The sequence below is a fragment of the Notolabrus celidotus genome, chromosome 5 (genome assembly GCF_009762535.1).
Source record: "Notolabrus celidotus isolate fNotCel1 chromosome 5, fNotCel1.pri, whole genome shotgun sequence".
Lineage (NCBI taxonomy): Eukaryota > Metazoa > Chordata > Actinopteri > Labriformes > Labridae > Notolabrus > Notolabrus celidotus.
In genome coordinates, this window is record NC_048276.1 from 19387973 (window position 1) to 19402951 (window position 14979).

General features: G+C 37.7%; 2 protein-coding genes across 2 annotated transcripts; both read right to left on the reverse strand.

Moving 5' to 3' along the window:
• Positions 1-1833: 1833 nt before the first annotated feature.
• ggnbp2 (gametogenetin binding protein 2) lies at positions 1834-10257 on the reverse strand. The gene is given in 15 exon segments (XM_034683817.1): positions 1834-2590; positions 3276-3485; positions 3570-3721; positions 3844-3969; positions 4129-4264; positions 4365-4457; positions 4459-4551; positions 4637-4811; positions 4927-5136; positions 5249-5362; positions 6378-6476; positions 6654-6907; positions 7055-7135; positions 9219-9328; positions 10130-10257. Coding segments are annotated over 14 exon segments (2040 nt in total). The 5' UTR covers positions 9312-9328; positions 10130-10257; the 3' UTR covers positions 1834-2386.
• Positions 10258-11883: 1626 nt separating this feature from the next.
• Positions 11884-14302, reverse strand: pigw (phosphatidylinositol glycan anchor biosynthesis, class W). Its single transcript, XM_034683612.1, has 2 exons — positions 13910-14302; positions 11884-13545 (listed from the first exon to the last, which is right to left on the reverse strand). The coding sequence occupies exon 2, from the start codon at positions 13540-13542 to the stop codon at positions 12070-12072; it is 1473 nt and encodes a 490-aa protein (XP_034539503.1). The 5' UTR covers positions 13543-13545; positions 13910-14302; the 3' UTR covers positions 11884-12069.
• Between the last annotated feature and the right edge of the window lie 677 nt (positions 14303-14979).

The window sequence follows — 14979 nt, forward strand, 5'->3', positions numbered from 1 at the left end:
AAAAAAACTAAATACAACTTTAGATGTAAGGGCGGTTAATTCAACAACTAGATCTCAACTAATTTATCTAGTCATCTGGAGATAGCAATGCTGGTTTTCCCATGATAATGCCTTTGTTTTTTATTCTTCAGATCAGGCCCCATCCATCTTTTTTTTTTAATATATATATTCTATATGTAGCTTTTTAAATGTATCAACAAGACAAAACAAATGCAATCAAAAAGGGGCTCAGACATGTGAAATGAAATAAAATAAAATTGATAATATTAAAAACAAAATGAATAAAATAAATAGATTAATTAATTAATACAAAACATGTGAAGACATTTTTTGTTTAAAATTACAAAATAAATCAAGAGAATTAATAAAACAAATAAATAGAAATACATATATATATACATTGAAGCACACATGCACACACATACATACCTATGCATACACATACACACATAAATAATATAGAGAGAGAGCAGAGAAAAACAAGGCCCCATCTATCTTGATATTCCAGGATATATTTAACGGATAAATATATATCATGATTTCAACTCAACTCAACTTTATTTATATAGCACCTTTCATACATAAAAAAAACATGCAGCTCAAAGTGCTTCACAGAATAACAGAGAGATAAAATAAAATCAATACAGTAAAATTAATAAAATAAGTGATAATGGAAAGAAAAGTTCAAAATAAGGTAGCGTTAACAAGATCAGATGAATACAAGAAATAAATAATAAATAATTTAATAATAATACATATATGTTAAAGCAATGATTAAAATAATAATGATTAAAATAATAATACAAATAATAATGTCTTCCAGAATGTATCTTTGGTTTAAGTGATTGAAAGTTGTAGATTTTACCCATTATGTTAAAAATGCACCTTTGTTGCAAGATTACTCTTAAGGTTAAGATTAATATTATGGTTAGGGTTAGTTAGACTAATTTTCTTCAGACCAGCCAAATGAAGTGAAACAATTAATCACTTAGAGGGACAGTTTTGGTCGCGAGTCTTTGGCACCTATATTTTGGGGGTCGCTGGCTGAAAAGTTTGGGAACCCCTGATCTAGTATATAAAAACAATAGTCTGGTAACTGTGGTGGGCCAAACCGCATGCTGCCATTGCCGACACTAAGGAGATTTGTTAAAACTACCTCTGCTTGTTCAGTGCTGTTCTGAAGATATGGGTTAAGATCATCTGATGATTTTTTTAACCTTTATTTACAAATAATAAATAATCGAGATCTTGAAAAAAACAAACCTAAGTTAACTCATTATCAGGAGAAAATTGGTTAGATGTAATGTATGGATGCATGTCCACTCTGGGCTTCCTTAGCTAACAGTATCTAATAACGCTATCTTTACTTGGTTTAAGGCATATTTGAGAGGACTTTTGGAATATTTAATATTTACTCAGATAAAGGCACATTGAAGAAACACTTTAACACTAACAATCATTGTCTACCATTTCTGCTACACTTTAAAGTTAAATTATGCTATCCAATTTTGGTGAAAAAATGATTTAAATTGTGGATGTTCCTTAATTTCTTTTGAGTAGTGCACTCACATCTGGTACCTAATACTATCTAAATAATGAGCAGTTATTTATAAGATATCAGTTTGAAAATAAAGCCCTTATGTTGAGAATTTCATTATTTTAAAGTTATAAAGCATACAATTTATGCACGTCAACAAAAATTAAAGATACAACCGTCTTAGGTCACTGCTGGGGTTGTAAAGGTTGGGAAAAAGGCTTTAAGAATACAGTTCTTGTATTCATATATATTTCAAGATCAGAGCAAACATGAACGGTTGAAATAAAAAACACAAATGCATATTAATAAATACTCTTTATTTAGTAAATTTTGCACATTGCGCTCTTGACATTACACCCACCCAAATTCTCATTACAAATGGATGTTTATTCTCTGTAAAATGTCTATATTTAGAATTTCTGTACACATTTAATGGTACAACCTTCACCACTACATTGAAGTGTCACCAAAGGGAAACAAAATAGAAAAAAACGAGAATACATAAAATAAGACTCCTAAAATGTATCCCTAATGTCACAGCTTGCAAAGCTTGATTACTGATTCCACTGTGCTCTTACCCAATGACCCCACAGAAGACCAACGACATGTAGCTAAGCTTGGTCAAAGAGAACAATCACAGGTGAGGACGTGGCCAAGAAATGAGATGAAAAAGTGTTTTTTTACAAGTGCAAAAGAGAGAGATAGAGAGCAACAGAAAGTCAGAATCACATTTACTTTCAAAAGGAGAAATGACTGAACCATACACCGAATGTACTTCAGCATTATCTTTAGTAAACGTTGCAGCAGTGGTCACGAGTGTTTTGCCCAGGAGGGATGTTGTTAATGCAGTTAGTTGACACTGGCGGTGGCGAACCACTTTCCACAGACAGATTTACTCTGCTCGGTGGAGCGACAGTAGTTGGTGAATTTCTCTTTCAGAAGCTGTCGGTACTGGTGCCGGTTGTTGTAGAAAGACTGGTTTCTTTCTAAAAATGCCTGAATTTCATCCTGTGTCAGACAGTTCTCTTCATCTGAAGCAGCTTCAGAGTCATCCTGTAGAAATAACAACAAAGTTAAATCACTGTTTTCAGAGTTTTGCTTGAGTTAAACATTGCTTAAAGCTCATGTGAGGAGTTTCTAGCTGCTTATGATACTGGATGGAATTAATAATGCTGCTATTTTAAGGCCCCCAAAAGCAAACGACACAATCACCAACAAAAGTGATATTCAATGGCATGCTCCGCCATATGACAGGGCTCTGGCCACTTTTTTGAGAACACACTACAGAAGAACATTTTTCTTGATTTACTAAATAAAATGATAATTACTCTTAATTCATTCATCTGGTTCCATACTATCAACAGCAGTGCAGTGGCACCCTGGTGGCCACTGGATAAAATACAGGATTAAGATACTATTAGTACACATTAATTTTACTCTTGAAACTAGGAGACTGCATATGCCATTTTATTTTGTATTCAAATTGTTAATGTGCTTGAAGTAAACAATGCAAGATCTATCTGTTCTTTCTAAACTTAAGAGGCATCTCCACTCAGGAGATTTAGTTCCAGGGCCCCTCCATTATGAGCCTTCATGCACAGTTAACAACTCGGCAGCATAGCTTAATACAAAAGGAGTTCTCATTAAACCTAAACGTCGCTGCTGTGCTCATCCCACCACACAATGTCACACTGTCTCCTTTGAAACTACTTTAATGCAGACTTCATTTCTCACTAACCAGAAGTTCCACCAGACTGATGTTGACTTCTGCAGGGTTCCCATTAAGACTGAGGTTCTTCTGACGAGCTGTCCACGGTAACCGTAGTGCAATGCTGGCAAGTTTATCGCCACACAAGGAGGAGAAGATTTCTTTGGTTCGGCAAGAATGCGTTGGTGGACTGTGGCCTGTGGTGTTCCCATCTGACGCGTAACCTTCAGCTTTATGTCCCTGCAGACACAGTGCAGGCTTTAATTTGAATCCTGCTTAACATTATTTAGCAAACAATGTTTGATCTCTACACACTCTTCTTACCTGACTGTTACATAAACCCTTGCCCTTCTTTTTCTTCTTTTTACTCTTGCATTGAGAGTTTTCCTCAGAGAGAGGCCAGCAGTCCACACAGCTGTCTATTGCATCCTCCTCTTTGTCTTCAGCACAGTGATGGGTGTTTGAGTCATCTCCTGCTGAAGGCGAAAGAAAATAATCACACTGAGAAAAAAATCAAAAAGCACAAAGTATAATAAAACAATCCAAAAAAAGGTATCCCTTTTAAGCCCTCGGTATCTTAACACTAATTATACCAGACCTGCTACGTCATGGTTGCATATTCCCTCGGAGCAGGCGATATCAGAACCTTCTCGTGATCCTGTCTCACTGCCCTCCATACTTGAAGAGTAGCCACAGTCACTACCATTGCTGGGAGGGGACAAATCTGCAGAAACACGTTCAAAAATGCACATTATTTAAAGCTCCTCTTTGTCTTTTGACAGTCTTTGTAGTTTTTGTTGATGTTTGCGTTAGGCCTGTTATTTCAATACATTAAGTGTTGGTTAGAATACATTGAACAGTTATTTGATAGCAGTTATCTTACTCTGTTTGGCATTGTCTGGGCAGTTACATGAAGTGCTGCTATTTGTGGTGGTCTCCACACACCCGACCTCCTCCTCCTCCTCATCATCTTGGGTGCCACAGACCTTGCATGTGCCCTCCACAGACTCAAGAGATCCCTGAAACAAGACATGGGCCAGAGTTAATAAAACGCAAACAGATGTGTTGCTCTTTTGAACAAAACACAAGGCCAAAAGCTAACTGAAGGTGGAGGATTACCTCATCTGTTTTCTCCTTGTCGTCTGCCTCCTGTTCGGACATGTCAAAGCCACACTTGTTTTTCCTCCGATTTTTTCTCTTTTGCCTTTTTTTTCTCCTGCTTCAGCTCTTTGGCTCTCTCCTCCTCAGACAGCTCCTCCACAAACTGCTCCAGCCGACTGATCCCCTGCATCTTCTCTACCGCCATCTAAAGGCACGGTAACAGACAGATTATCATATGTCATGATGCATTAATTATCTGATTAGTTAGTTTAGATTTGAATGTTGTTCACCTCAAAACTTTTGCGAAGTGCGTCAACTCCTAAATGGAACAATATCTGCCAGGTCTGCTCCTCTGCTCGGAGTTTCTGCCAGATCCTGTGCAGCCGCTCATACAGGTGAATACCCAGACAGGTCAGGACTTCTTCCTGTGCGATATCAATGGTCTTGGCATGTCTCTCTCTGCGCCTTCAAAACAAATAAAAGTTACAATCAACTGCATGTGTAAAACGGAATAAGAAAGAGCTGTCCATCAGTGATGAACATGAGCGCTGTCAACGCCACTTTTTAAAGCTTTACTTACTCATATCCTCCCGCAAACTCTGGCTCTGCGCGGCCAAGGAGGTGAGCGATGAAGTCAGTCTCACAGCACACATGGATGTGGCGCTCATGGGGGCAGCAGCATAGCCCTTCATACAAGGCGGCACAGTAGCCCTTCTCTTTACTGCAGTCCAGCTCTCCCACCAGGATGTTATATGCCCTCAGAACTTTATTCTTACAGTCAGTGCAAAACCTATGGACATATAATAATACACTGTTAATGCAGTTCCGTTGTAACCTCCCACAAAATGTGCAAGAGAGTAGAAAAAGTCAATTTCAGAGAAGCTATGATGGTGAAACATTACCTGTGTTTACGCAAATACGTCTCCAGAGTCTCTAAAAGACAAGCACTGTCAATGAGGACCACTTCATCCCTGCACTCCTGGGACATGAGCTCCCAAACATCCATCCAGCTCCCCCTACAAGCAAATGTTATTACACTTTGATCATCTCTTGGGCCTTCAATAACTGTAGGGGCCACTATGTATGTGCAAAACAACCTGCATGTACAACACTGTCAAACTTCTTTAGCTGTTAAAGTGACATTGTTTGGAAGTTTAGAAAAATGCAGCAACACAGTGCTTCATTTTTAGTCATGTTTCAGTTTATACTGTAAATTTAAGTTAAATATTTTGTCCCTTAAACCTTGAGTTAGTTTCCAATAACTCCTTAGTACAGTGTCTGGATCTTTAGCTGCTAAATACCTCATTAAAAATGATGCAAGATCAACATCCACAGTCTGGCATAAGAGCATACAACTACTCCTGCATATTCCCCCATTACACAATGCAGAAGTAACTCAAATAAAAAGGCGGGTCCAAATATTACAGCAGAGGTGACAGTGATGGATTTTGGCCAGTGACTTGGTTTGTATTACAATATAATTATCAGAATTGGCATCACTTGTTTTATCCAAACCAACACCAGAGAAGTAAATCAAACATTTAAACATTAGGATCGAGACTGATAGTGAGAATGATTTTTCATTATAGTTATATTAAGAGGTAATACAGTTTTGTATGCCTTTTATTTCCCACAAAAAATATCCCTTGGTAGAAAAAACCCTTTGAAAATCTTTATAGGTTAACAAGTCTTAAGGAATAATCCCTGAAGAGCCTCAAACACTCCATATTGGTTTCTGTCTATTAATACTCTTGTCAGTCAAGTGCTCAGACACTTTCCAAATCAGGCTCAAGTATGTATACATTTTTTCAACTATCCAACAAGAAATAAATCATCTCACAGCTCACAGTGATGGTTGCTTTAAAAGTGGGAGTCATATTGTCATAGTTTGCTATCATCAATAAATAGAATATTTCTCCTGAGTTACACGTGTCACCTCTTACAGTACCATCCTTAATGTTGAGTGAAAATAAAGACAACAGATACAACAGTTTATTGAAAACAACAAATCTAACAGGTGTAATTACTCACCCCAGAGGTTTAGGCTTATGTGTGTCCAAGGAGTGCAACTGGCAGCGTTTGTTCTTTTTACTTTTTGGAATAGCATCAATCATGTCATTCAGCTTTGACCTGCAATTAAAACACAAACAACCAACAAAATGTTAAAGCCAGCATTGTTTTGAGAAGTTAACATTATACAACAGTAAGAGTACAAGCTGACCTATTGCTTTGTAGCTCTTATCAAGGTAAAAGGTTGATGCGTCATTATTTAGCAGTGACATAAGGAATCATATCTCTGTATCTCACCCATGGACATAGAAGAGGGTGTAGAGCTTCTTCATGTCTGATAAACAGGCTTTGGTGACAGAGAGCAGACATGTGGGTTTCACTGTGAGGGGCTCCAGAGCTGGGTTCCCTGATTCCACTAAATGCGAGAAGAGACGCTCCACACTCCGTCTGCAGCCCACGCATGGCACCAGCTGGGATAATGCTCCATATACCTCTCTGGATGTCACCATCAGGGCCATGTTCAGGTCCTGTTGCTTCAGCTTGGAGTAATACTACAGGCACAGGAATCATAGGTCTGTTACTACATTGTCGAAAGGTCAAATGAAGACAACCTACACACTTTTTTGGATTTGCTTGTGTAAATAGTATAAAAAATATACATGCTTTCAAACATTACAACTGAAAATAAAACTACTCACCTCAGAAAATTGCTTCCAGTGAGATGTATTTATTTCATTGCTGTCCACATCTATGACACTGTCAGAAAATTCCATCACCATCTGATGACACAAAAGTGATTGTTAAAAGGTTATCATAGGATAAGCTTGCTTTCGTAGTCTTCCTTGTTGTACTACTAACATTTGAACAAACGAAGTCTCACGGTAGGTGTGATCTTGTTTTGAGCAAGTTGTGCCTTATTTACTTAAGATGATGTCATTTCTAGAGAACATTTATGACAATGATGGGCTAGCAGACTTCCAAAATCTGCTACAACCATAAACTAGAAATGGACACGTTGGTTTTCAACTAACGTGACTGATATCTGTTTTTCAATGGCTGATGCAGATAATTAGAGAGCAGAATGACTGATGGCCAATTTATAATGGCAATATCACATCATTGCTTTGTATAGTTTTTTCGCATTTGATACAATACAACAATTCTGTCAGCTGTCATTTAGGATGGGAAAATGTGTTAGCATATAGGAATGACAATGGTTATATCGGCCACATGTGCACAGGCATTGGCCGATGCTGATTATTTCATAATGCCATTAATCAGCCTGATTTACTGGCCAACCGATGAATTGGTCTCTCTCTACTTTCAATTGTTGCTCTAGGGGAATTTCTCCTAAAGCCAGGTTGGAATCACTAATCATACAGGGGTATAGTCACAAGTAATTAGGTAAAAAAAATTGTGGAGAAATATTCTAATGCATGAATATGTCAAGTAGGGTAGGAGCAAGATATTGATACAGCAATGTATCATCATCCTGACTCATGATATTATGGAACTCTAAACAGATTACTCTTCCAATTTGACTCACTGCAGCACTACTTTATGACTCCTTTCACAGTAGATGACATTAACCCTTCGATTTACCTAAAGAGTTTTTCCAAATGTGGGCGGCTGTGGTTCAGTGGGTAAAGTTGGTCGTCACATGCCGAAGTGTCCTTGAGCAGGACACTGAACCCCAAATTGCTCCCGCTGTTGTTCAGCGGTGTGTCAATGTGTATGAATGAGATTAGCTAAAACTGATGGTCCATCACTAAATAGCAGCCTCTACCATCAGTGAGTAAATGGGTATGAATGGGTGAATGCAACGAGTAGTGTGTAAAAGCTCTTTGAGTAGTCAGACAGACTAGAAAACCCCCAAAAATATAAGTACAAGTCAATTTACCATTTACCATAAATATTGTGGTGTCTTATTATTTGATTGTCTTGCAATAAATCAATTAGTGCTGAATTGCTGTGTTGTGACGTTACCTTTTACTTGGGCTTTATATCAGGTGTTAAATACCTGTCATCAAAACCACCATCAGTCATCAGTAATGAATGCAAAGCTATTTTGCATCAATGTGCTAGTTTTACTGTTAAAGCATTCAAGCTTCACTTGCAGTATTTTTTAGCAGGATTATTAACCCTGAGAGGGACATTGGGGTATTTACTGTAATATACATACTGTTATGTCAGGGGCCAATACATGTTTTCTTTGTTATGCAGATACGTGTCCGATGTATAAACTAATCCATGATCAGGCCCCACCACCACTTAAAAAATGTGTGTTACTCTGCAGGAAAAATCTTAGGGAGACCAGGGCATCAGCAAAAGGAGACTGTTCAGCTAAACGTAGGAAGACTGCATTTGGACAGTCTGCATTTTCAGTGAGAGCAGCAGTAAAACTGAACTCAATTCCGACCCACGTTAGAGACTGTACAAGCCTCAGTGTTTTTAAAAGTAAACTGAAATTATGTCTAAAGGAAAAACAACCATGTGATCACTGAGTTAATCCTCTGAATGCATCAAACTAGACACAATGAAATGTAATTTTAAATGTGTTATTAGTGATGGACTGTTGTAGTTGAGTATGTATTGTTTTAAATGGTAGTATGTTTCTATCATTCGTATTGTACATTCTTTTACATCTTCCTGCCCAGGGACCACAGATGAAAATGAGCTTATAGCTAACTCTGGCTTGACCAGTCCGGTTTAATAACTAAACAATTCTTTCTGGGCTGAAATAAGGAGCAATTTCAGAGCTCATGGAGAGGGCAGTGAGCTAGCACAAAGAGGCTTATGAATGAATTAAGTCACTTCATGGGCTTTCAGCTTGTAGACGTGAATAAAGGAAAGGTTACTTACAGTCAGGGTGTCGTCGATGTACAGGGGGATCTGTCTGGAGAGGAACGGGTAGTCCTCTTCCCCTTCCCTACAAACTGCTACCAGACGTGCCATGACACCTTCCAGCTCGCCTGTGGATGACACAGAAGAGACCACTGACCACATTTGACATCGGCTCGGCTACACCATGCTAAAGCTAATCTCCTGCAGGTCATCGTCAGAGCTAACTCGACTTCAACGTTACACCACAATATCACGTATCATACAGACTTACTGTTAAAAAGGTTGAAAATGAAAAAAGAGCTCGCTTCACGATAACAACATCTGATTGTCACCGAAACTGTTACAACAGAGTCAGATTTGTCCTGACCCAGATTTAACCGGCTACCTTAAGTTAGCAAAACAACCTGAGGAACGGGGCCACAGGGAAAGGGAAGGGTGTAATGTTGAAATGTGTTAAAGTGACTTTCTTTTATTGCAGGCTAACAAACCCCAAGTTTTGTAGACGGGTTTATTGAAGCTGATATCTGCAAAATTGACACCAGTAAGCAACAACCGGCGGCTAGCAACTTAGCGCTAGCCTGCCAGCTAATCTGAACAGCAGACCTGTAGTGTCAGTGTATTCTACTCTCAATATTCTTCCACTATTTTCACTACAAAACAACACCATACATGTAATGAATGTTCTCTGTTGATGAAGTATGTCCTTGCTCTGTCGATGTCAGCAAACTTTGATTACTTTCTAGTTAGCACCGCTGCCCTACACAGCTAACGCTAGCTTGAACAGGGCTAATATAAAGTTAAATTGGCTACTTAGCAACTGTCACTTTCAGCAGGTTCTCTGTCACAATGTTTTAAAGCAGGAGGATTACCGGACATTGACTGACAGTATTCATGGGTCATTGAATCGTACAAATTGCTGGCTTACTTACCCGTATCTTAATTTTACACTTAAAAGATAAACAAGTGCGACAGTGAGTGAGGCTGCTGCTGCGGTGGCGGAATCTTCATTACTGATTTGACCTTTGCCCCCAGTACGTAGTAGCTGACGTCGTGACGCACAGGCGCCTGTAGGGGGCGCAGAGTTGTAGGTTTTTAAAGGGAGCTCTTGGTCCATTCACAAAGATGAGGGACCCTAGGAAGAGGGTTAGGGCCACTGACTGAAATATAACATTTTTGTAGGGTGGGCGAGTGAAACCAGTTTTTAAGGTGTATTTGTTTTTGTTTAATTTCAGATTATTGTAAGACTTGTGAGAAAATAAAGAATTATACAATCTATGGAAATTACTAATAATTTTGGAGGGCGGTTGAGAAAAGTATAGTTTTAAGGCACTTTTTTAAATGAATTTTTAATGAATTTTAGTCAACATCCTGTTTTTTTATTTTATGTTTGTAGCATTTCTAGCCGCTTTATTTCCTGTTTGTAGCATTTTAAGTTTTTCTATCTTATGTTTGTAGCATTTTCAGTTTTCTATCATATGTTTGTAGCATTTTCAGTTTTTCTATCTTATGTTTGTAGCATTTTCAGTTTTCTATCATATGTTTGTAGTATTTTCAGTTTTTCTATCTTATATTTGTAGCATTTTCAGTTTTCTATCATATATTTGTAGCATTTTCAGTTTTCTATCTTATGTTTGTAGCATTTTCAGTTTTTCTATCTTATGTTTGTAGCATTTTCAGTTTCCAGTTGTTGTATCTTACATTTTTAGTATATTCAATTGTTGTATTCTGTTTGTAGCATTTTTCTGTTTTTGTGTTTCATGTTTGTTGTATTTTCTGTTTTGTATTTCGTATATATTTTGTATGTTATGTTTGTTTTATGTGGACCCCAGGAAGAGTAGTTGCTGCATTAGTGGCATTTAATGGGGATCTGAATAAAGGAATAAAGGTGTAATTTTTTAATTGAATAAAATGATACACCCAAAAAAAACCATTGTTTTGCTCACTAGCCCAGTAAAAGTTTTTTTTTTTTTTTTTCTAAGGAGGTCCTAATCCTCTTCCTTAAAGACCCTGAACAAGGATGTAATAGTAGACTACTTATCATGGGCAACACCTAAATAAGCCAGGAAAGCATTGTGTGATAAAATCTTTGAATAAAATTCCATTGGAAAAAAAATGGAATAAAATACAAAAGTTGAATGACTGCAACCATCCACACAAAAAAATGTAATAATGGGTATGTGTAAATCTGTTTGGTTGTGTCATGTGTATGATATTGTCATTTGAAAACTAAACACATGCCATCCAAATTAGGTAGTTCTGTGAACACATGATACAGTTACAGTTTTATAAAGCCTTGTTTTTGTTCTTCTTTCAGTTAATGAAAATAGTTTCTGACTTTCTAGCTTTTATTACTTTGTTAGGTGTCAGTAACAATAATAGCTTGTTCCCATTAATCAGTTTTTGTATTAATTCATTCATTTTCATCAGTTCAATTACTTTATTGTTTTATGGATTGTCATATTTTTGGTTGACAGTCCCCTTCTCATAAAGTCTTATGCTAAGAAAAAATTTACTTTAAAACTGTCTACAGACCTTTGAAGTTGTCTATTAGATTAAGTACTATAGACCACGTGCTTGTTATATGGACCGGAACACGGATGAGTACAGCTGACTTTAAACTACTATTACATTTGCATCACTTAGATTTGGGCAGATTGTTATTGAACCACTTCATCTCACAACACAAGGGATAATAATAACATTTTATTTGCAGACAAAAAAAAATCAAGCAGTATATTCAGCAGTTCAGATTATTTCTGCTTAACATCAGATGTACATTTTTATTTTAATTATCCCGTATATAGGGGGGTGTTATTCAAGCCCCATGAAAATCCTTTAAGATACAAACTAATCTTGCAGTTTACAAATGTTACCAGAATTTTATTGTGATTCCACAAACATGTAGAAGATAAATTACAAAGCAATTCATGAACATGTACAACAGTAAAACACACACAGAAAACAAACTGCTGCAATGTAGTGTGTCCACTAAAGAGTTGGTCAATCCTGTCATGAGATTTGCAAGCATGAAAAATAACAACTGATTCCTGCTGACAGCTTGAATGAGGCAGAGTCTGTCCAGTTCTTCTTTTTTTTTCTCAGAGACGTTTTGTTTTTTACAGAAATTCCATGACAAAGGAACAAAATGGCAGCCTGATGTCTTTTTGGAGAAAAGTATAACCATATCGGCGATACCAATGCAGGATATAAACAACAAAGACTGGGCAACACTCCAGATGAAGAACGGTAAATTTGCCATACAACGAGACACGGGCTCTACGAGTGTCTGACATGCAAACAAAACAATGAAGAGGACAAAACATGCAAACAAGAGGTTAAAGAGAACTTTAAACCACTGTCGAACAAGAGATCGGGGTTGCATGATATACAGTCCAACCTGAACTCCTGCCAGGTAGATAGCTACATAGCCCACTACAGAGAAAATGCCCTCCTTGTTAGCATGCAGAAAGTCTTTCTCCCTGTCATTGTTGTAGAGAATGAAGTTCTTCAGCTCTGTTGTCTCCAATGCAAACTGATAAAATCCACTGATCAGAATTGCATAGACCCATGATTGACTGGCTGGCAAAACAGCCAAAAGCAAAGATACCACAACTCTGACGATGGCTAATGTGAAGAAGAAGTTCCAGTGAACACCATACTCTGTCACATGCTCGTGGTAGCCGGTCATTTTCAAGCTCACCAGCCTTCCCATACCAAGAAAAACCAGTGGCCACACAGACAGGAGCTGCTTTTTGATATGATTCAACCTGGATCCTGAGAAGTTCTTCCCTCGCGCCTCTGGGCAGACAAGAGCATTTGCAAAAATATATGCCCCAACACCAAAGTCCATAACACCTGTCCCATAGCTTTCTGTTTTTGCATAACGCCTCGGAAAGACGGCAAAATCTACTGCAAGAATGCTGATGGCGGTTTTCACATTTACAAAAACTCTGAATATGGTCACAAAGGGGACCTGCTTGCACTCAATATGACTCTGAAGAAAACTGTTGACAGTGTTCTGTGGGTCCTTGCTTTTACACCACATACAGCAAATCACACACACTGTAACAAAGACAAGGCAGATGATGACGTGGTGGAGGATGCTGCTCAGGATGGTGCATGACAGCACGAGGGGAAGAATAAGTGCACAGTAGTCTAGAAGCAGGTGAGAGATTAGTGGAAGTGGCAGAGGAAGAGCGCTTTTGATCAGATAGTAGAGGATCAAAATGAGTCCTCTGGTGATGAGGCATTCTGGGGCGAGTATGGAGCCCAGGGACACCTCCGTCAGACTGGTCCCATTGAGATTTCTGACAAACGCCTCCTTCAGTTCCTTCTCAGACATGACCTAAAAACATTAAACACAATTTATTACTACATGAAATATACATGATCACACCAAAAGACAAAAATATATATAACCTGCTCGGTTAGACATGAATGCAGCACCCTCAAAGAATGTGGAGGGAAGCTTGTACTGTATTTCTTAAGAGCATAAAAACGTCACCTAGGTGGAGGAATTACACAACTCTTGATGTTCCCATTTTAAGCTAAGGTTGACTTTGTTTGAAGGCGTTAGTTAAAAAAAACTATCATCAGGATACATTTTTTACTTTCCCAGTAAGTATTTCACAAGCCATCATAACAAATTGAGTCATGCTCCAACCAATGCGACGACTTAATATTGTGAATGAGAAGATTTCCGTACTCACTTCTTAACAAGACGTATTCTACTCAGCTTTGAGAATGCACTGCCTCAGAAATACCTGTTCTGCAGCATACTTATTTACAGTTCCTTTATTTCCCGAGTCTAGTCTACCCCATCATGCAGAGAACATGAAAGCGCGCAGCGCCTGGCTTACTTCCGCATTCGACACAATGGTGCGTTCAAGGTTGCTTGGATTTCGGCGAGTTTCCGGCACGTTACTAAACACTCAAAGACAATCGTAGGAAACGACCCATGGAAACGACAAATTCATTTTTAAAAGCTACCATACCTCCAATTATCATGATGTCTCGTGTTGTTATCTGAAACTAATAATGTCGACTCATTTTCTTTTGTGGATGTGCCATTACCAATCTGAAAATGGCAAACGTCTTCATTTGTCGCCTAAAGATTTTGTTGAAGTCTTATACCATTTCAAGTCTAATAAAAATATTTTTTTCTTAATTTCTCGTAAGATAAAACAGAAAAAAATAATTTTAAATTTCCTGTTGCACTAAATGTTAAAGAAGCTCAATTTGAAATTCTTAATAAAATATGTCCTTGAAGAGAATTTCTTAGATGTTTTATTTTTTGTTATAACATTCTAAAGTACTGAATTGCCCCTCTGGAACAAATACATTTTTTAATCTGGAATTTGGTATATGGTTTTTCAGCGTTAAAATTCGTCAAATTTAGACCCCAAAACATCACAAAATAAACAGAATAGATTTTTTTTATTATTATGCTTAGGATTTTTTTTATCTGTGGAAAATGTGAACTTGTTTTAAACTTTCAGGAATTACTCACTTTTTATCTCTCTATTTTTTATGGCATTTTTCCTCTTGTCTAGATCTTTGCTTGTGTTGTTCTTGTACGTCGCTTTGGATAAAAGCGTCTGCTAAATGACATTGTAACATTGTAACATTGTAACATTGTAACTTTGTCTCGAACTTTGTAAAAGTGTTTAATCTTTTGTAAATTTGTTACAATTTTAGTCTTATAGCCCAATGTATCAGAAGATAGTAGTGTGTCCTGTGGTCATGTGGTACTAGTCAGTGCTGGACAGCTTGGTTGGGC